The following is a 22,110-nucleotide window of genomic DNA, read 5'->3' as shown; positions in this document are numbered from 1 at the left end:
GTCGTAGGATAACAGACATAGAACAGTCTACATTTAAAAATGTTTATATATATTTTATATATTAATATATATTTCACTACCTCCTATTCAAGCTGTACAGTATTTTGCAATCCCCATATATATATATATATATATATATATAGTCCTTGGGCAGGACTCCTAACACTACATTGGCCCTACATTGACCTATGTACCCTTATAAGTCGCTCAGGATCAGAGCGTCTAGCTAAATGCTGTAAACGTACATATACAGAGACGAAAAGACACACGTCCCTGTGTTCTCTAAGGCCCCAATTAAGCCAACCTGTGTCCCACTTTGAGTGTCCTACATTAGAAGATGACAGAAGGAACTTCAGTTGGCTTGGCAGGCTTTTACTGTACTGGAATTCCCAATATTCCCAACCAATCAAATCAACCAAAGACACAATTGTACACTAAATAGACTAAAGTATAGGGACACCTGCTCATTCCTTGCTTCTTCTGAAATCAAGGGTATTAAATGAGTATATCCTGCTTTCGTTGGAGTAACTGTCTCTACTGTCCAGGGAATAAGGCTTTCTACTAGATTTTGGAGGAGCATTGCTGTGAGGATTTGTCTGCATTCAGCAACAAGAGCATTAATAAGTTTAGGATGTCGGATGATCACCACCCCACCTCATTATCCCCTACTCTCCTACTTCAATGGACCCCTATATGATGATCACAGATAGGGCTGATAGATGGGAGTAAGGAATAGGGAGCAGAAGGGGAGCAGTTGGGAGTTGGGATCAACTCTGTTGATCTATTTTTACAGCGTCCCAAAACGTTTTCGTTTTTAGTTTAACGTGTTGTTTGTGTTTTTTGCGAATTTCTGACTTAATAAAGCTCTATGGAAAATAAGACCTGGGGCGGAATCCCTGTTTTCAGAAATGTTAACAATGTTCTAATGACATTCGGGAGTGTTTGAGGAGTATCAGAAGAAAGGTCAGCGCAGAGGTGTTGCTAGAACACTGTGACAAGTGATGTGTTATGAAAGCGGCTTTAGTGCCGCACCTAAACCACTGCACAGCGACGAGCTTCAGAAAGCATTTCTCCAGCGCGGACGAAGAACAGTTAGCGCAGCCTGTGTCGCTTCTCTTCGCTGAAATCCCAACCTCTGTATCACCTCTACTGATGTAGCAGAGCTGGTGGAGTGATGAGGCGTCTACAGTTGATGCAGTCACTGTTAAACGTATACGCTCCATGAGGAACTTTCAGGGGTTCTTCCATTTGAAACTGTGGAGGAACCTCTTAAGGTGCTTTCAGGAACCTTTAAGGACCCTTGTTCCTCAAAGCACACCAGAGTTTCAACTGAAGAACATCCAAAGGTTCCTCAAGGAACGTATACTTTCAACAGCATACACCCTTAAAAACACAGCTGCTACAAACGGTTCTTGGAGCGGCAACAATGAAGAACCATGTTCTAGAAAGAACCATCTTAGTTGAACTGAAAGGTTCTTCCAGAACCAAAAGTGGTTCTTCTATGGAATCACCTAAAGAACCTTCAGAAGAACCTTAACTTTTAGAATTTTTAGAATTACTGCTCACATTCCCAGCCAGGAACTGGGACTTCAGACTTGGCTTTAAAGTCCCAACCAATGGGAAAGCTCACTTATCTGTACACCATATGTCCATATATTTGTGGACACTCCTTTTAATTAATGCATTTAGTTACTTTCAGCTGCAACCATAGCAAATGCACACACACAGCTCGTCTAGTCCCTGTAGAGAAGTACTGCCAATAGAATAGGACTCTCTGAAGCAGAAAAACTCTTCCTCAGGTCATCTATCTGGCCTTGACTGTTCGACAGTCTGACGTGCTGAAGACCGGCGTGTGTCTGCTCTCTGACAACATGATCTTTCCGAACATCGTGAACAGCCCAGTCACTCATCAGCCACAAATGACTTTAGCAGAGCTGAGGTCTGGGACGGTCTGCAGTGTGTTCTTCTTGGCAGAGCTCTGTAACAGTTACTGTAGCATGTGGGAGGTCCACTGTAGAGAATCACAGACGTTTTTTTTACAGATTTGTCTGCACTTGCTGTTAAAGGGCCCATATCACACAAATCCAAATAAATGCAAAGCACTTGCTGTAGTTCACTCTCCATACGTCCCTTACACCATTAAATGCAAATTGAGCAGCATGAACTGCCTGTTTGGAGTTCAAAATTTTTGTGATATTATAAAAACATATATATATATATATATATATATATATATATATATATATATATATATATATATATGTTATATATATATATATACAAACATGTATATAACATGTTTTTATAATATCACAAAAATTGTGAACTCCAAACAGGCAGTTCATGTTGCTCAAGGACGTATGGAGAGTAAATATATATATATATATATATAGTACTAATATGTTTACAAATATACGTAGTACTAATATGACAATGCTAATATGCAAGAAAACTGTCATATATGGGCCTTTCAAAAATGTAATTTATTTAATAACAATATATCATAGGATAACACACACAGGACATTCTACATCACTGCATTCTGTTGAGTTGTACAGTATCTTGGAATCTAATTACATATATGTACACTTACTTTTGCACTTTTTGCACTTCACACATCCAACTTTACAACATACCTCATATTAAACCTTCATTTATTCTCTTTTTACATGTATAAATATGTATTTCTTTCTTTCTTTCTTATCTCTACAATATTTCTTACTTCGGTGTATTTTGTTAAATTGTTTTTTTTGTATTTTATTATATATATTGTTATATTTATTATATATATTATAATTATATATTTTTTGTCTATATATTTATATCTTCTTTATAAATCTATATCAATATATTTATATATTTTCTATCTCTATATTTCTATTGTTTGTGTATTTTGTGTATATTTTAATGTTTGTCTTGATATTTTTATATTTTAATCTTTTATCTGTGGATTTTTTAATATATTATATTATATTATATTATTTATATATTTTATATATTATAAACTATATTTTTATTCATCTTGCTTTTAATAATGTTTTCATGTGGCCAGACAGTCATCTAGGTATTTCTGCTATTCACTGTCCCAAATATTACTAAATATTTGACAAATAAACTGTGATTTGAAAAACAAACAAAACACAGGAAAGCTGTAAAATATGGGCCCTTCCAACTGCAAACAACCACATTTCAACGCGTCAGTGTTCAGTACTGATATGACTGCACTACTAACTTCTAGTAACCTTTCCCTCAACAGAACAAAACACAATCAGAACCAAACAAGACATTTCTGCCTGGAAGCGACGCTCAGTCCGCAGGTCACTGAGCAAACACAAACACACAGCAGACAGCGGGCAGACTGTGGAAAACAGGCGACTGTGAGCCTTGCAAAGCGTGCTCATTAAAGTCCAGCCTGCCTCCGAGAGGCATGGGAGACTCACGTCCAGTGGCAGGTAGGGACTGTGTGAAAGGAAGCAGTCTTTCTGAGACGTGGTCTTTGTGTTTCAAACCTCACCCCAACTCGGCTTAGTCAGAAGTGTGAATCCACAGCCACTCTGAAGAAACCCCACACACACACGTTACCGGCAGCTCAGAAAAGCACACATTGCTCATTTCATTGGATTCTCGTTGGAGGACTAAAAATAATCATTTCCTTGATATTTTTTTACGCTTTATAAACTCAAACGTCTGGAGGTTGTAGAACTTGTGAAGGTTCTCACCACTTTCACACTAAACCTCTAGTACAAACATAGTGGTTCTTTAAGGAACTATTTAAAGCACCTTTATTTAAAGAGTGTACTGTAGTGATGGGCAGTCATGGTTTATTCGGTATACCGTTAAAAATCCATCCTGCGGTCCGTTTTTTCGTACATACCGTAACATTCTTACGCATTAAAAAAGTGCAGAACGAATTTAGCACTGCGTAATTATGATTTTTTTTTTTTTTACGTCCGCCTGATCTAAACCAACACAACCCAAAAAAATATGGATGCGGAACCCAGTCCATGTTAGACCATGTGGCCATTTTATGATAAAAGCAGTGAGAGAGAAAGTGAGAGAGGCCGAGAGACATAGAGAAATAAGGGAGGAGTATGTGTGTTTTTTTTATGATTCTATAACAAAACTTTACAGGTTGTTCCACATGTCTGCTGCACGCCTTTCATGTCGTGTTTGATGTCTGGTGTCCTTCAAAGCACAACTGATTCATATCAGTACAGAGGAAAGACGAGCAACCTTCAGAGCTGCACTCCTCGGCTGTTGTCTGCGCAAGCTTGTGACGTTATATGAAAAATATGTCCAAATACACCACATGTCCAAAAGTTTGTGGACACCCCTTCTAATCTGAGACATGGGTGCTCGTCTAGCTTGTCTAGGCCCTGTAAAGAAGTGCTGCCAACAGAATGAGAGGTGATATTCAGCCCCCCCAGCACTGAGCTGTGGAGCATTCGGACCTCACTAACGCTCTTGCCGCTAAATGCAATCAAATCCTCACAGCAAAGCTCCTCTGAAATCTAGTAGAAAACCTTATTCCCTGGACAGTAGAGACAGATCCTCCAACAAAAACAGATCAGCTTTTTTTTTGTTTTTGTTTTTTTAATTCGGGAGAAACAATGAGCGATAAGCGTCCCAAAACTTTTGTCCATATAGCGTATCATACCATTCGAAGTGTACTAACATCGGTGTGTTCATTCTTTGGTGTCTATTGCTTGTAGCAAGTACACTTGCACTGTGAGTGCGGGCAGATGTTGGACGTTGATGGTTGAGGGAGACGTTTGTTGTGGTTGGTAGACTAAATCATCTGGATCCTACCAGCTGCTGGATACAGGGCCCACTGAGGGCTCTGCTTGGAGAGGAGGACATGTTTCAGGCTCTTTTCCCTGCTCATATAGACTGTGTAACATCAGATACACAAATCAGATCCTATGTCTGGAACATCATGTATCTGTTCTAGCGGAAGACACAATATCTGATGACTAACACGGCCGCTTACAGCTACGGGGGCTGCTTACTCAGCTCCATACACAACATATGTTTCCGCCATTCATCAGAATACAAGGTTCCTTGTTCGGAAAGTGAGCTCATAATGAAAGTCGTGGGGGTGTGAGCACCAAAGCAGGCTGGAAGGTCTATATTAGGTCTATATTATGCAAAAGCAAATTTCCATGACCTGCTTAAAGACACACATCACTCATAACAATAAAACCACCTACCAAGGAGTGGCATCTACAGTCGGTTCTTGAAGGTGATCTGCTGAGGCAGGCATTAGTAAGAAAGACTGAACTGTGATGTTCTAGGCGACTGGGTCAGAACATCTCCAAAACATCAGGCAGGTCTTGTGGGGTGTTCCCGGTATGCAGTGGTTAGTACCCACCTAAAGTGCTCCAAGGAAGGACATCCAGTGAATCTGCAACAGGGTCACGGAGACCCGAATCTCACCCGAAGGCCCATCAGGTTCCAACCTACATAAGAAAATGTAAATCCTGGCTATGTCTTGTGGAGTCCAGGGGAGCCTTGATGGGTCAGAGCTGTTTTGGTGGAAACAAGGCCAGGCAGGTGGTTTTAATGTTATGGCTGATTGGTGTAAAATAGTTTGGGACAGGGATAGGCATGCCCAGCCAGTCCAGCTGGTCAACAGCACTACAAACCAGTGTATATTGTGTTCTGGACAGCAGGAGACCATCACAGACCGGAAGGCAGATTCTGTGTAGGAGACCCTTAAGTCCTGATCAGCATTTAATACTGGCTCATCAACATCACACAAGAAATGTTTCCATTTTCCTCTGTTTTTAATGACCGTGTGGGCAGAAGATCTAAACGGCAAATATAATAATATAATTTCCAATAAGCATCTGCTTAAGATTCTCTGCGGCCGAGCCAGTCTGTCAGCATCAGCCATTAGCCATAACATTAAACATTAAACGAAATGCTAATTCGACCCTTCCTCTCTAGAGAGTCACCCAGGTGCTCAGATGTTCAGTCTCTCGTCACTTCAAGACTTGACTACTGCAGCTCTGTCCAGGTTGGTCTCCCTCTGCGCACCATCAGGCCCCTGCAACTTATCCAGAATGCAGCGACACGGGTCGGGTCGTCTTTAACGTTCCTAAATTCAGCCATGTCTCTCCACTGCTGCGTTCTTTCTTCACTGGCTTCCTGTAGCTGCTGCCCAGGTCATCAGATTCAGAACCCTGACTCTGGCCTACAAAGCCAAGACTGGACCAGCCAGCCCCTCCGTACTTGATGGCGATGGTCAAAAGCCAATCCGCACCAAGAGCCCTCCCAGCTTCAAGTACGGCTCGGCTCGACCCGCCATCCTTTAAGATCCACGGAAGACGAGCGTCCAGACTTTTTTCTGTCCTGCACTGAAGTGGTGGATCGGTGCACCCCTAGTTGTGAGGTGATCTTCCTACATCAAAAATGCAATCAAATCCTCACAGCAATGCTCCAAAAAATCTAGTAGAAAGCCTTCCCTGGACAACTTGTCCTGTGGTATCTCTCACCAAGGCTTTGAGCAGCAGATCCTTCTTGAAGAATCCTTCTCCAAGTTGTGTGGTGAGATCTCAATGGATTACATCAATGACCCACATTTTTACTGCAAAGTCCATGTCCTATTACTATTAGCATATTACTGGGCCATTGCGTCAGGCAGCGTGGCTGATGTGGTGGTCAGATCTGTGCAGTGCTCTGTAGAACATTATCTCTGTGTCAAACAGCACATTTCCTCAGCCCTGACAAGTCCAAGCAAGCTCGGTTCAAAGTAGTTACGCCTAGCTAGAGGGGAAGAGGTCCACCAAACGCTCTGGAGAAAGTTGCCTTCAGCTCTTGTCAAAGATCTGCAGTCTCCCTTAGTATTCTTGGCTGAAGAACAGCGGAAACGAGCCAAGCTAATAATAAATCATTAGATGGGAACAAAGTTTGTCAAGCCTCTTTGGAGTCTCTGTGGTTTGCAAAGTGCTTTACTAACAATCAGAGGAACGAGTGTTTCGGCCTTCAAGAGACACAAGAGACACTCTAACAGACCCAGAGGGTGAGGGCTTCACAATTGGGAATTTCCCCACTGCGGGACTAATAAAGGACTATCTTATCTTATCTTATATGGACTAACCACTGCCAATCTGCCGACGCTGACGCTGGCCTACGAAGCCAAGAACGGACCAGCCCCTCTGTACTTGATGGCAATGGTCAAAAGCCAATCCGCACCAAGAGCCCTTCGAGCTTCAAGTACGGCTCGGCTCGACCCGCCATCCCTCAAAATCCACGGAAGACGAGCGTCCAGACTTTTCTCTGTCCTGCACCGAAGTGGTGGAACAGACTTCCCCTGGGTGTCCGAACAGCGTCCAAAAACAGAGTCCAACACTTGCTGTCTTCAAACCCAGACTGAAGACCCTCCTCTTCTGAGAGGACTTGGGTGAATAGCAGAGTGGTTTCCTTACTGGCTTGTGTTTAGTAGAGTCACACGACAGTCAAAAGTGGAGGGTCCAAGAATAGCCGCGAAGGCTGACAAAGCGAGCAGGTGCCTACCGAACCCTAGTACAAACTCTTCGGCTATCCAGAAAGTACAGCAACAAGCAACACTAATAATTACAATGTTCTTGTTACAGCATCAAAAGCTTGGAGAAGTTATGCTAGGCTAGGCTAGGCTAAGCTAAGCTATGCCATGTGGCCACTGTGGGCCATCACAGTGATGAAAGGCAGCCAATAAAAGCTGAGCTCGAGCCCTCCATAAAAGGAAAAGCAGTGGATTTCATTCAGAGGTAAAATAACAGGGTGGTAAATCGGCTTGTGAACCCACATCTGAGCATTTTTCGCCCAAACCGAAGCCGCATACTTACTATTAATACATCCGACGACAACCTAACCACTCAATAAATACAATCTATGGCAATTTATTTTTAACGACTGATGTATTGCGCAGCCAGTCAGGGTGCAGACGTTCGCCAGGAACTGAGGCCCTGTTACCATTTCTTTCCGTTCTGCCTTTCCCAGGCGACCTTTCTACATGATTTACATTACAGCCTGGGTCATATACCAGATGTTGGCCAGAGGAGATGACATGCGCACACATCATGTCTGGGGTCACTTTTACTAGGTTACACTTGTGGTCAAATAGACATAGGGCTTACCTTAAAAAACAGAAGAGGTCAAAGTCACTGACCCCCCACCCCCATCTATCACCCACCCTATCACCCTTGGGCTAATTCCCACTCCTCATCGAGCTCGTCGCTTGCTGGCAGCAGGGGGGAAACCCAATTTAAAGGCTTTAGGAATTTACCAAGATCTCTCAGTGGGGGGGTTTCCAAACATTCCAGAGTCACTTTTCCTCTTCTGCTTTTGTTCCACATTTGATTTTGCACAACTCTGACATTTGGTTTGTCTTAGTGGTCGCTTCAGACAGGACGTAGACCCTACGTACGCACTCGGTGGGGTACCCGTGTTTGAAATGCGCTAATTTACGCTATTTACGTAATGTCCTTTAAAAACTACTGAGCTTTAAAATCAGCCATTTTTCATTGAAGCACTTTTGCTTTTTACCATCCAGCTTTCTGTTGGTATCAGCCCAGATTTTGACCCCCACCACATGCCATCTGTGTATAGTAGTCCCACGATAATAACTGACTAATAAGTCTTCACCATATTCGGTAATTGTACATGTTTTCTAATTAAGGCTAACTCTGACGGAGATGTCTGGTGGTCTACGACCAGAAGGTGGTACGTTTAGATCTCAGGACTGTCTGGCTGGTATTCCTGGCTGTATCCTTGAACAAGGACTCAGCCTCCAACCTTGTGCTCCTGCCAGGCTGGACATACTGTCCTGTACAAATTTTTGAAGAGCTGCTTATCTGGCCAGTAAGTGTTTATCTGCTCAGTAAAACACCAATATTGGAATAAACACTAATAATAACACTCCTACAGAAAGTGGTGGTGGTGGTTCTCCATCACTGTGTTCATCATTAGAACATCTCCAAAGTTCTCCTCTCTCATGGAGTCTAGTATTATTTAGAGTTCTCCTCAGATCAACACCTGGTTTGATGGTAAATCAGGGCTTAATGATGGTAAATCAGGTGAGCTGCTGCTGCTGCTGCTGCTGCTGCTGCTGATGATGATGATGGAGTTGATCACATCCTCCACGCTGTGCTTGCTGGACTGAGGGGCGTCCAGGAGAAACCTGGAGGAACCGAGCTCTGTTCTTCAGACTAGCTCACTGACAAGATCTCACTACTTTCTTTCTTCAGAATAAGAAGCTCTTGTTTCTCCTTTTACTGGATTAAGGTTCACCTGCTTTATCTGTTCTAAAAAGAGACATGCTTTTTAATAATGCGCTTAAGTGCTTCAAACATCTGCACGGTCCCGCAGTTAGGCAGCAAAACGACCCATTTCCTGTGTAAGCAGATCAATAAAGAGCAGCTTAACCTTTTAACTCTGGTCCTGTGGGGTCAGTGTCCAGCTCAGCTTGGCCGTTTCCTACTCTAGCACACGTAATAAAGCTGGTAATTAAGTAATTGCAGTGGACCTAACCTGAGCAGTGACCCATGCCAGACTCCAAACAGCCAGGCCGCGCTAGATTAAGGGGAAAAGTCCACTTACGTGAAATTTCGGAGCATAATGAAAGGGAATTTGTTAGCCAAGAAAACCATATTCTGGATCCAGTGAATATTGTAACAATAACAATGTTATTATAAAGTAAAGAAGGAAAATAAATGTTCACAGTTCTCTGGTTAATGTGATACAGCAGGGTGCCAAGGAAACCACCAGTGGGCTTAACTCAGACTCTCCAAAACCACAGGTAGCTTTGCTGCGTAACGTAAGGCCCAGAGAACCAGGGGCAGTTGTTTATCTTTTACAATACAGGGACCGCTTTTCCTGGCTCAGTAAATCTCAGGCATTTCACTAATGTAGCTCTGTTTATTCGTGAGCTATATGGCCGGATTCCACACCTGAACTGCCCTAACCACTGCTGAAAGTGGTTGGACACTCCTACTATACACCAGTTTAGGTGTGCTAGAGCAGAGGAACCCCCAACCACTGCTGAAAGTGGCTGGGTGCTCCCACTATACACCGATTCAGGTGTGTTAGAGCAAAGTAAAGTTGCCAGATCCTCCTGCTTCTCATCAATTCAGGAGTGTTGGAGCAAAGAAAACTCCAGAAATTGCTGGATGTGCTTAGATATACCTGCTCTTCACCCATTTTAGGTGTGTTAGAGTAGAAAACCCTCCAAAACATTGCTGAAAGTAGTTGGACACTCCTACTATACATCAGTTTAGAGGAGCTAGAGCAGAGGAAACCCCAAACACTGCTGAAAGTGGTTGGGTTTTCCTGCTATACACAGATTCAGGTGTTGGAACAAGAAAACCCCATAAATTGCTGGAGGTGGATGGATACTCCTGTTATTCACCAAATTCAAGTGTGTGAGAGAGCAGAGAAACCTCCTAACATTGCTGGAAGTGGATGGATGCTCCTGCTATACACTTATTAAGGTGTGCTAGGGCAGAGAAACCACCACAGATTGCTGGTAGTGCTAAGGAACTTCTGCTCTTCACTCATGTCAGGTGTGTTAGAGCAGAGAACCCTTGAGAAAACATTGCTGATACTTCTTGCTCCTATACACCAGTTTAGGAGAGCTAGAGCAGAGGAACCCCCAAACACTTCTGAAAGTGGCTGGGTAGTCCTGCTATACACCAATTCTGATGTCTTAGAGCAGAGAACCCCCCAAACATTGCCGAAAGTGGATGGATGCTCCTGTTCTTGAGCCATTTAAGGTGTGTTAGAGCAGAGAACCCTCCCAAACATTGCCGAAAGTGGTTGGGTTCTCCTGCTATACAACAATTCAGGTGTCTTAGAGCAGAGAAACCCCCAAACATTGCTGGAAGTAGTTGGACACTCCTACTATACACCAGTTAATATGTGCTTGGGCAGAGAATCCCCCAAATATTGCTGGCACTCCTGCTCTTCACCCGTTTCAGGTCTTGAGCAAATAAGCTTGCTGAATATTCCTGATTCAGGTGTCTTAAAGCAGAGCAAGCCCCAAACACTGCTGGCAGTGGATGGATCCTCCTGTTCGTCACCTGTTTCAGGTGTGTTAGAGCAGAGAACCCACCCAAACATTGCTGGCAGTGGCTGGATACTCCTGCTCTACACTGATTGAGGTCTGCTAGGGCAGAGAAACCCCCAAACATTGCTGGAAGTGCTTAGATCCGCCTGTTCTTCACCTGTTTCAGGTGTGTTAGAGCAGAGAACCCACCTAAACATTGCCGAAAGTGATTGGGTTCTCCTGTTATACACCAAGTCAGGTGTGTTAGAGCAGAGAACCCACCCAAACATTGCTGGCAGTGGATGGATACTCCTGCTCTACACTGATTGAGGTCTGCTAGGGCAGAGAAACCCCCAAACATTGCTGGCAGTGGATGGATACTCCTGTTCGTCACCTGTTTCAGGTGTGTTCGAGCAGAGAACCCTCCCAAACATTGCTGAAAGCATCTGGGTAGTCCTGCTATACACAAATTATATATATATATATTCAGGTCTATATATATAAAAATATATATATATAAATATATATATATATATATATATATATATATATATATATATATATATATATATATATATATATATATATATATATATACAGTGAGTCCAAGAAGTATTTGATCCCTTGCTGATTTTCTTTGTTTGCCCACTAATAAAGACACTATCCTTCTGCACTTTTAATGGTAGATATATTCTAACATGGAGAGACAGAATATCAAGACAAAAATCCAGAATATAATTTTAAAGAATATATTTTAATTAATTTGTATTTCAATGAGGAAAATAAGTATTTGATCCCTCTTGCCAAACACACTCAATACTTAGTGGCAAAGCCTTTGTTTGCAAGCACAGCGGTGAGACGTTTGTTGTAGTTAACCACAAGTTTAGCACACACACCAGGGGGAATTTTGGCCCACTCTTCTTTGCAGATCCTCTCTAAATCATGAAGGTTGGTGGGCTGTCGCTTGGCAACTCTGACCTTCAGCTCCCTCCATAGATTTTCGATCGGATTGAGGTCTGGCGACTGGCTGGGCCACTCCATGACCTTAATGTGATTTTTCTTGAGCCAATCCTTTGTTGCCTTTGCTGTATGTTTAGGGTCGTTATCATGTTGGAAGACCCAACCACGGCCCATTTTCAGATCCCTGGCAGAGGGGAGGAGGTTGTCCCTCAGGATTGTGCGGTACATGGCTCCATCCATCTTCCCAGTGATGCGGTGAAGTAGCCCTGTACCCTTGGCAGAGAAACACCCCCAAAACATTATGCTTCCACCTCCATGCTTGACGGTGGGCACAGTGTTCTTGGGGTCATAGGCAGCATTTTTCTTCCTCCACACATGGCGGGTGGAGTTGAGGCCAAAAAGTTCAATTTTGGTCTCGTCTGACCACAAAACCTTCTCCCAATAACTTGGTTCATCTTTCAAATGATCATTGGCATACTTGAGGCGCGCCTCCACATGTGCTCTCTTCAGCAGGGGTACCTTTCGGGCACTGCAGGATGTGAATCCATTGTTGCGCAAAGTGTTGCCAATTGTTTCCTTGCAAACTGTGGTCCCAGCTGCCTTCAGGTCATTTGCTAACTCCTGCCGAGTGGTTGCAGGACGATTTCTGACTGTTCTCAGCATCATTGCCACCCCACGAGGCGAAATCTTCTTTGGAGCACCGGGCCGAGGTCTGTTGATTGTCATGTTATACTCTTTAAACTTTCTGATAATTGCACCAATAGTTGTTACTTTCACATCCAACACCTTACTAATCTTTTTGTAGCCCATTCCAGCTTTGTGAAGGTCAACAATTCTGACTCTGAGGTCCTGTGACAGCTCTTTGGTTTTACCCATGTTGGAGACTTGAAATCTGTGTGATCTGTCTGATTCTGTGGACAGGTGTTTTTCACACAAGTGATTAGTGAGAACAGGTGGCTTCAGGTCAGGTAACAAGTTGATTGGGAGTGTCTAACTGGTCTGTAAAAGCCAGAACTGCTAATGAATACTAAGGGATCAAATACTTATTTCACTCCATGAAATACAAATCAATTAATATATATTCCTTAGATTTATTTTCTGGATTTTCTTTTTAATATTCTGTCTCTCCATGTAAGAATACATCTACCATTAAAAGTATAGAATGATCATGTCTTTATTAGTGGGCCAACGAAGAAAATCAGCAAGGGATCAAATACTTCTTGGACTCACTGTATATATATATTCAGGTCTGTTCGAGCAAATAAGCTTGCTGAATATTTCTGATCACCAAAATTCAGGTGTCTTAAAGCAGAGCAAGCCCCAAACGTTGCTGGCAGTGGATGGATACTCCTGCTCTTTACCTGTTTCAGGTGTGTTAGAGCAGAGAAACCCTCCCAAACACTGCTGGAACTGGTTGGATCTCCATTCTACAGACTGCCGCAAGTATCTGCTGCTCTGATAGAATCCAGATCTTGCCAAGGCATCTGGATCCTTTCCACTACAGCCATGGCCATACCAGTAGATGGTCTCTGAACAAAAAAAAAAAAACAGCAGGGCAACCTAAGACTGGTGTAAGAACAAACTGAAGAACCCAGCAAATGCCACAAGGCTACAGTTGAGGTCTGCCACAGGTTATTAGGCAAGAAGATCTGTGGTAAGAAACGAACAAGGCCTCTTCAGTTCATCCATCCAGTTCAACCGTTAGACAGTTAGACATACGTGGCCCAACACGAGCCACGGACAAATCAGCCCATTCAACCCCAGTGAGAACAGCCTCCTTACTCAAGAGACCATTGCTTCCACGTTCTGCTGGAGATCTGCTGGAGACCTCTCCACAGCTCCACCACTGCGTGATTAACACGTAACTCACACTTACACAAAGAGCCACATTACAAGGTCCAGCTTACAGAACCAGAGCTGCTCCAGTATAAACACTCTAGGTTCTGAAGTTGGGACCTTCAGCAAGTCCAGCAACACTCACCAGATCTCGAGCTGGTCTGGAAATACAGGATCAGAATGAAGAAGGATCCAACGCATGTGGCCAGAAACATCCGACCGACTTTGGGCTTTATCATCGTGCCTCTCCCGGCCTCCCGGGGCTCATACGAGGCGGCTTCTCGGCTCCGTCCCAAACGCAGACTCTCCGAACGGGGTCAACAAGGCTCCTGAAGCGCTCCGTCCCGGAGGAGAGCAGGCAGACGTTCCCATTAGGGAAGCAGGCTCAGCTCGACGCCTGGGGGAAACGACCCAGAGCACCCAGCACTGGTGGCTCCGAGGGCGGCGTTAGAGTTGGTTGTGGCTATAGGGGGGACTCTTTGGAGCTTCAGAGCCCCCATCTGCTTCAGGCACTCCGCGCACGCACTGGTGGCCGACACGTCTCCAGTGCGCAAACTCCTCCCGGGAGTCTCCAGCGTGCTCTCCGTCCTAGTGTCTGCTCAGCCACTCGTCCAGTGGGTGTGATTTTACGCAGTGAGCTCGAAAACATGGAGGGCTTTTTGTATCAAAAGTTTCGGCCGTGACGTCACGACCACCCATGACGCAAGAGGTCGATGGAAGAAAAAAAAAAAAAGAAGAAGCAGTGTTGGGCGCTCGGCCGGACTGCGCATGCGCGCTTGTAAAGGTTCGCACAGGCATGGATTCGAGCACGAGCTTGTTTGGTTGCTCTGTTGGATGATGATAATGAGGAGGAGAAGGAGGAGGAGGAGGAGGATGAAGAAGAAGAGGAGGAGGCAACAAACTCCATGGCCTGGCCATTTGGCGAACTGGTCACTCCAGGAGAAGGGAAGTAGCCCTAACCCTAAACCCAAACTGTGCCAAACTTCTGTGGCATTAGTGACATCTGCTGGCCCGGCCTGCTCAAAACTACACAGCATTCCTATAGGGAATAGCTGATGAATTGGATCAAAGCTGGAAATTGGCAGGTCCAGTAGGTCCTGGGTTTGAGCGGGTCAAACTTGTAGAAGCATGTGGTGACACAGGACCCAGCAAACAAGCTCATGTGGGGCTCACGTGGGTGGAAAGTGGGCTAGGTGGGTTCCTCTAAGCGGGTTTGTACTGATGGGCATCCCAAATGGACTTACCCACCCTAACCTCAAAAGGGTCCCATCTAGGGCCCATGTACAACTGTGTACAACTCAGATGAGGCCCATGCTGAACCCCTCTTAGTCCCATCACTGGCCCTGTTGGGCATCCGTATGTGGGGGCAACATGGAAGCCATAAACAAAGCTTGCTGGTTCCCAGCCGGGCTACCCGTACCAGCCCCTCATGGAAATGTTAGCTGGGATTGGTTAGGGCACCGGGTTATAAGGATGTGGGTTCGATACCTGGGTTTGCTTGGCTGCCACTGCCAGGCCTCTGAGCAAGGCCCTTAACCCTCTTTGCTCCAGGGGTGCTTTCGAAGAATTTTATGAGAAACGGACCAATAGAAATGCTCCAAAATGACCTGTGTTGAAGTTGACATTTTGGAGATACAAGTTTTTTGCTGGACAGCAATGTAGCATAGCCTTCTAATGTAGCCTTCACATTGCTGCTAAATACTGCATTACCTGAAGAACTGCAGTCTATTACCTCACTAACGCCTGCGTTCACATACACTAAAAGGACACAAGTATTGGGACACCTTCTCATTCATTGTTTCTTCTGAAATCAAGGGTATTAATAAAGAGTGTATCCTGCTTTTGTTGGAGTACGGTCAGGGTGTTGGATGATCACCACCCCACCTCTTCCCCAACTCCTTAACTCCTTAACAACTCAACCCAAAAGTTCTGGATGGAGCACCACCATCCATCATTTCAGTGTGCACAGTTCTTCCACTGCTCCACAGCTCACTGCTGGGGGGCTTTAAACCCATCTAGCCCACTCCTGGCATTAGGCAGCATGGTGCCAATAGCTTCATGTTCATGTATATCCTAATCTATTGTCAGTACTTCTCTACAGGGACTAGACAAGCTGTGTGTCAGAGATAGGTGCAACTGAAAGTAAAGGGGTGTCCACAAACATTTGCACACTGCACTTTATGTAGTCTTCTGTTGTGTTGTGTTGCTTAATGTTGAGCTGTAGTCCTGGAGGTATGCAATTCTGCTGCACTGTGTGTTTATTCGCAGATGAAACGACACAAAGGCCTCTTAACTTGACTTGACTTGACTTGAAGGAACACTATAAACATCAAAACCGCAAGTAGTAGCGCCTGCTGAAACACCCCCAACACAAGACCCCAGCAAAGGAACGGTTTAGGCGTATGCATCAGGGGCCTACGAAATCCCCTGCAGTCTGATCATGTATACTATAATCTCTTCAGAGCTTGTGTAAGCATGCTCCACAGCAAAGCAAAGAAACGTTGGGCTTGACTGTGTTTGCTTGTGCCATGTCCGACTGAGCCAGCAGGCATTGTTTACTCAGAGAGTGGCTGTGTGGCGGGTGGGGAAGCTGCCTCTCCAGCTGGCACAAAGGGCACTGCACTAATGTAGGGCAGGTCAGAGCCAATACGTAGTATTGTAGTACCTACACTCTCCGAAAAAAGAAAGTACCTGCCAATAGGGACTCAATGGAACCCTCAAAGGTATGTTTCAGTACCTTTAGCTAGTACCATGTTCTGTGCCAGCTGTTTTTCCTCTTCCCTAATACAAACAACTGGACCGTAGGTACCATGTGTATATTGAGTACTGTCATATTGAGAGTAGGCCATTACATTACATTACATTACCTCAAGGAATAAAAGTGTATAAGGACAAAAGTATTGGGACACCTGCTCATTTATTGCTGCTTCCGAAAGCAAAGGTATTAAAGAACGAGTTCCTCCTGCTGTTGTTGGAGTAACCGTCTCTACTGTCCAGGAAAGAAGGCTTTCTACTAGGCTTCGGAGCATAGCTGTGAAGATTTTGTTGCATTAAGCCACAAGAGTGTTCCCAAAAGTATCGGATGGAGCACCAACCATCCATCATTCCAGAGAACACAGTTCTTCCACTGCTCCACAGCTCAATGCTGAGGGGGGGTTTATACCCTTCTAGCCCACGGTGCCTATAGGTTCATGTTTATCTGCTCCAGAGGGTCCTAATGCATTGGCAGTATGTCTGTACAGGGACTAGATATGCAGTGTTTGTGCATTTGCACATCAAATGTTCTACAGTGTGCACGCCAGTTGCTTAATAGACATTTCTACCAGCTGATGTGTCCTGGCATGTGTCAGGCACTGTAAATGAGTGAATTACATTAGTGAACTACAGATGGTACACAGACAGTTGGACATGGAATTAGTCGTTTTCAGGTCGCAGAGGTATGCTGTCAGGAAATGGCATCAGATGCTCTGCTTAAGGGCACTAACTGATGGTTCAACATGCTAGAACATTCACCCTGATTGATAGCCTGTTATAGTCATAACCAGGGCATAACAACGCATCGTAATTATATACAATTTCTGCCTGGAAAGATCTTGAACGCTGCACCAGAAATGCCTATATATTAAAAAATGACACTGAAAAGCTTAGGTCAGGCCAAAAATACAACTATACAGTAACATATTTCTGTTTTTGGGGTTTTAGCTTAGCTTAGCTTAGCTTAGTCAAACGTTCTCCTAACTCACATCGCTTACTTCTGCTTCTCAGTTCGATCCACAATACATACTGAGTTGAGCTCAACTCAAAAGCATTAGTAAATAAGCCGCCAAAGCTGAAGCTGATTAAATATTGTGTAAGATGATAGTTTAGTCTGTGGCTCCGCCCCTCCATCTGTTTACTGTTTTCCCTTTCCCATCTGCAGGTCAGAACTCCCTCTATCACATGGCGTCCCCAGACTGGGCAGCTTTTGACAACGGAGCACAAAGCTCTTGCTTTGGTTTTTGAACTGACACTCATCTCCTCACACTTGATGAGCAGCAGTTAGACCGTAGGGCCGGTCCAGAGCTGTGAAATTACACTTCATAGAAGCACAGTAAATTTGAGTAAATTTGAGCACCCTCCCTTCTTTCTCTGACACAGAAATGTACAGGGCTTCACAGTGCTGGAGTGGAGCGACTGTCTAACTGCCTACCTGTGAAGATACAGGAAATGTGGAAAGGTGGGAATAAGCAGTAAACAGATTGAGGGGCGGAGCCACAGACTGAAACTCTCACCCTGGTGTTTTTAGGCTCAGCTCAGTACGTACAGATGTAATCTGTTGCTGTGTAGCTTGTGTAGTTGCTATTCACTGTATATATTTGTTTACTGTAATCGTCTGAACCTGTCGTTTATTCAGCTGTTCAGCTGCTCACATGCATGCTGTGTTCATAACCAGGGTTTCTTTGTCACAGGCTGGAGTAGGGCCTGGCTCTCACCCTTTGCCTGGAATGGAAGCTGTAGTGCTGCCTCTCTTCAACTGGAAAAGCCTTGATTTGCTGACAGTTCCTCCATTCTGAGAGCAGCTGTGGGCTCTGGGGTCCGAGACAGAAGTGCCATCTGCAGCCTGGCAGTGGATAACTAAATACCACCGTATGTACAAAATACAAGCTCAAAGCAGATGTGGCTAACTAAGCACTTCGAAGAGCTGATCAAAAAGCTTTGGCTCAGGATGTGAGTCAGTAATCCCGTAAAGTACACTACCAGTACACCACTAATTTGTCCAGCCTCCAAGTCTTCTCTTCACAGTTGGTCCAGGCTTTAGCAGAGCTACTCTCTGAAGGATGAAGCTGAATGCAGGGGGATTGAGGGGTAGAAGTGTCCGAGGTCTTGGAATCTGCCCCTCTGACTTGGAAGTGGTGATGAAGAGGCCAGGGCTTTTCAGAGGTCTCCTCGCAGCATCAGGTGAAGCAACAGCTTGGCCGTCCCAGGGTAGCATCTCAAATAGCGTGAGAGAAATCATTTGTGACTACAGAAGAGACGGTCAGCAAGGCTGTCTAGACGATAGGACTGGACTTCGCTCATCACTATAACTGTAACCTAATTGTTGCATTTGGTCTATCAGGTATTCCTACCATATCGGTGCATGCTCTTGATTTACAGGTTACTGACTGTGGCCCATCTGCTGCTGCAGAAGTTCTGAGCCACCCTCTACCCCACGGCTGGGGAACTCCGGTCCTGGAGGGCCAAATTCCTGCACAGCTTTGTGGTTTTCCAGCTCGAGCACACCTGATTCAACTTACCAGTTAATTGCTAGGTGTTCCAGAGCAGGGAATTCACCGAACTGTTCCCCATGCCGATGCATTAATCACAGACCAAACGTGAGGTCACCACAGGACCACCACTGACCGGATATGCTAGAACAGCCCAGTAACATCCCTGTGCCTGATGCACTCATAGCAGTGCCACACTCTGGGGTCCACCACCCAAAATAGGCAGCTAAGAGTGAAGACTCTGTGGTCAGGAACGGAGATGGGTACATCTAGGCATATGCAAAAGTTTGGACACCCCAGTTTAAATGACATGTTTTGTTGATTTTAGGACAGGACACTTACATTTACATTTACGGCATTTAGCAGATGCTCTTATCCAGAGTGACTTACTAAAGTGCTTTGCTATTTACCCAAGAAAAACCTCAGCTAGTTTGAATAGACTAATAATTCAAAGATACCTCTAATCTTTAGACTCTACTAAACACAAGTCAGTAAGGTGACCATAGTACTATTCACCCAAGAACTCTCAGAAGAGGAGGGTCTTCAGTCTGGGTTTGAAGACAGCGAGCTGTTCGGACACCCAGGGGAAGCTCGTTTCACCACTTTGGTGCAGGACAGTAAAAAGTCTGGGCGCTCGTCTTCCGTGGATTTTGAGGGTTGGCGGGTCGAGCCGAGCCATACTTGAAACTGGAAGGGCTCTTGGTGCGGATCGACGTTTGACCATTGCCATGAAGTACGGAGGGGCTGGTCCTTTCTGGGCTTAACCTCCTGAGACCTTGACTTTTGCTTGATGTGCACCTATTTGGGATTAGACCTAACAAGTATAAAAACTAAACTTAGTCTTTAACAATATCCTTATATTATAGGACAAAGGGTCAAAGCTTTGAAAAAAATGGGGATTATGGTGCAGAGAAGCACAAATGTAATGTCCCCATATGAGGACACAGGGTCTCAAGAGGTTAAAGATGTGTTTTTTAAGATCAATTTCCAATAATTAATTGAATTTAACAAATTGATGCTTTAATTCCAATGTATATCCAATTATTTGGCAAATATAGCACACATATACCTATATATATATATATATATATATATATATATATATATATATATATATATATATATATGTGTGTGAGGTGAGATCTTGTGAGCTAGTCTGAAGAACAGAGCTTGGTTCCTCCAGGTTTCTCCTGGACACCCCCCAGTCCAGCAGCAGCAGCAGCAGCTCACCTGATTTACCATCAAACCAGGTGTTGATCTGAGGAGAACTCTAAATAATACTAGACTCCATGAGGAGAACTCTGGAGATGTTCTAATAATGAACACAGTGATGGAGAACCACCTCCACTTTTATTAGTGTTTATTCTAATATCAGTGTTTTACTGAGCAGATCAACACTTACTGCCCAGATAAGCAGCTTGACACTCACTGTTAACTCTCCTAGGGGACTAAAACTTTAGCCCAGTACTATATATACAGTACATCTGTATACATTTATAGCTATACTGTAGTATTTAACTGTCCACCAGGTAAAAGTCCCTGAATGTGGCCATTAAACTAAGCTGGAAGGGTTATGTGTGGCTCTCCTGCAGTGCAGTGTGTTCAGGCTGATGAACCCAGCGCTGGATTGTGTTCAGCTCCAAATCTCCTCTCCTCTGCAGAGCCAAACGCATCCTCTCCCTCCTCCCATCTGCGGATATCCAGGACTGCAACAGAAACAGGGAGGAGCAGAGGGGAAGGACATGGAGAGGCATGAAGGGAAGAGAACATCTAATGCCCTGGAGGACATTTCAGCAGTGACGGGAACACTTAATGCCCCAGAGAACGTTTTAATTGATTTAGTGTTTTTAGTAAGCATGCACTCCTGAATGCACTCTGGCACACACCTATAAACACACTCACTGCACTCACTCCAGGTGTCAGAACCGTTCTGCTTCTCTTTGGACTGAATGGATCAATGACTTTACCTTTACTTTGCTTTACCAATTGTAAATCTGTTATTAGAAAGTGCTAAAAATAAAGGACACTATTGGGACAAAAGTATAGGGACACTTGCTCATTCATTGTTTCTTCTAAAATTAAGGGTATTAAAAAAAGAATTTACCAGGCTTTCGTTGGAGTATCTGTCTCTACTGTCCAGGGAAGAAGGCTTTCTACTAGATTTTGGAGGAACATTGCTGTGAGGATTCGACTGCAAGACAAGAGCTGCATTAGTGAGGTCAGGATGTTGGATGATCACCACCCTACCACATCTCCAACTCCCCAACTCATTCTATCCAAAAGTACTGGATAGAGCACCATCATCCATTATTCCAAAGAACACAGTTCTTCCTCTGCTCCACAGCTCAATGCTGGGGGGCTTTATAACCCTCTAGCCCACACCTGGCATTAGGCAGCATGGTGCCAATAGGTTCATGTTTCTTATCTGCTCCAGAGTCCTATTCTAACTTAACGTAGCTGAATGCATTCAGTAGAAGGGGTGTCCACAAACATTTGGACATATTGCATGCATCTCAATACCCAGTTTCCTCAGGGTGTCCACAAACCTTTGGACATATAGGGTATGAGGCCTTATAGGCCTTATAGGCCTCGTCTAAGTCAACAATGTATATATCTACTAAACGCTCCCATCTGCTCCAGCCTTCCTGCATGGAGCATTCCTGGCCTATCTGTCTTACTTCATCAGGAGGACACTCGTGTTTATTCCCAGAGGGCCTCTCATCCTTCTCTTTCCATTCCTCCTCCTCTTCTCAACCTTCCAGCACCTTCTTTTCCTCCTCCACACTGTCTTCACGCTCCTCACCCATGACCTCGTTCTCTGAAAAATTCTCCTCCAGCCGTTCATCACGTTCTTCCTCATTTATCCTCTCCTCCACACACTCCTTCACCCATTCGTCTTTCAGTGTTCTCTTTCTTTCCCCTCCCATTTCCCCACTGCAGCTGATTGCAGCAGGGCCAGGAAGACTTGAGATGTCAGCTTTTCCCTTGGTTGTGGACTTCTGCAGCTCTCTGAGACGTGTGCTATGGATCCTGGGTTGCATT

At 44.5% G+C, this 22,110-nt stretch overlaps 1 protein-coding gene across 1 annotated transcript in view; it reads right to left on the bottom strand.

Moving 5' to 3' along the window:
- LOC140576571 (carbohydrate sulfotransferase 11) overlaps window positions 1-14,440 on the bottom strand; it is a 30,415-nt gene extending 15,975 nt beyond the window's left edge. The window contains exon 1 of the mRNA XM_072696019.1: window positions 13,968-14,440. Coding sequence (XP_072552120.1) covers window positions 13,968-14,061 — 94 coding nt within the window. The 5' untranslated portion in view covers window positions 14,062-14,440. The remainder of the gene's footprint in view (window positions 1-13,967) is intronic.
- Window positions 14,441-22,110: the final 7,670 nt, after the last annotated feature.

The sequence above is a fragment of the Salminus brasiliensis genome, chromosome 14 (assembly GCF_030463535.1).
Source record: "Salminus brasiliensis chromosome 14, fSalBra1.hap2, whole genome shotgun sequence".
NCBI lineage: Eukaryota > Metazoa > Chordata > Actinopteri > Characiformes > Bryconidae > Salminus > Salminus brasiliensis.
The sequence above is the reverse complement of the archived record's forward strand: the minus strand, read 5'-3'. Positions and strand labels throughout refer to the sequence as shown.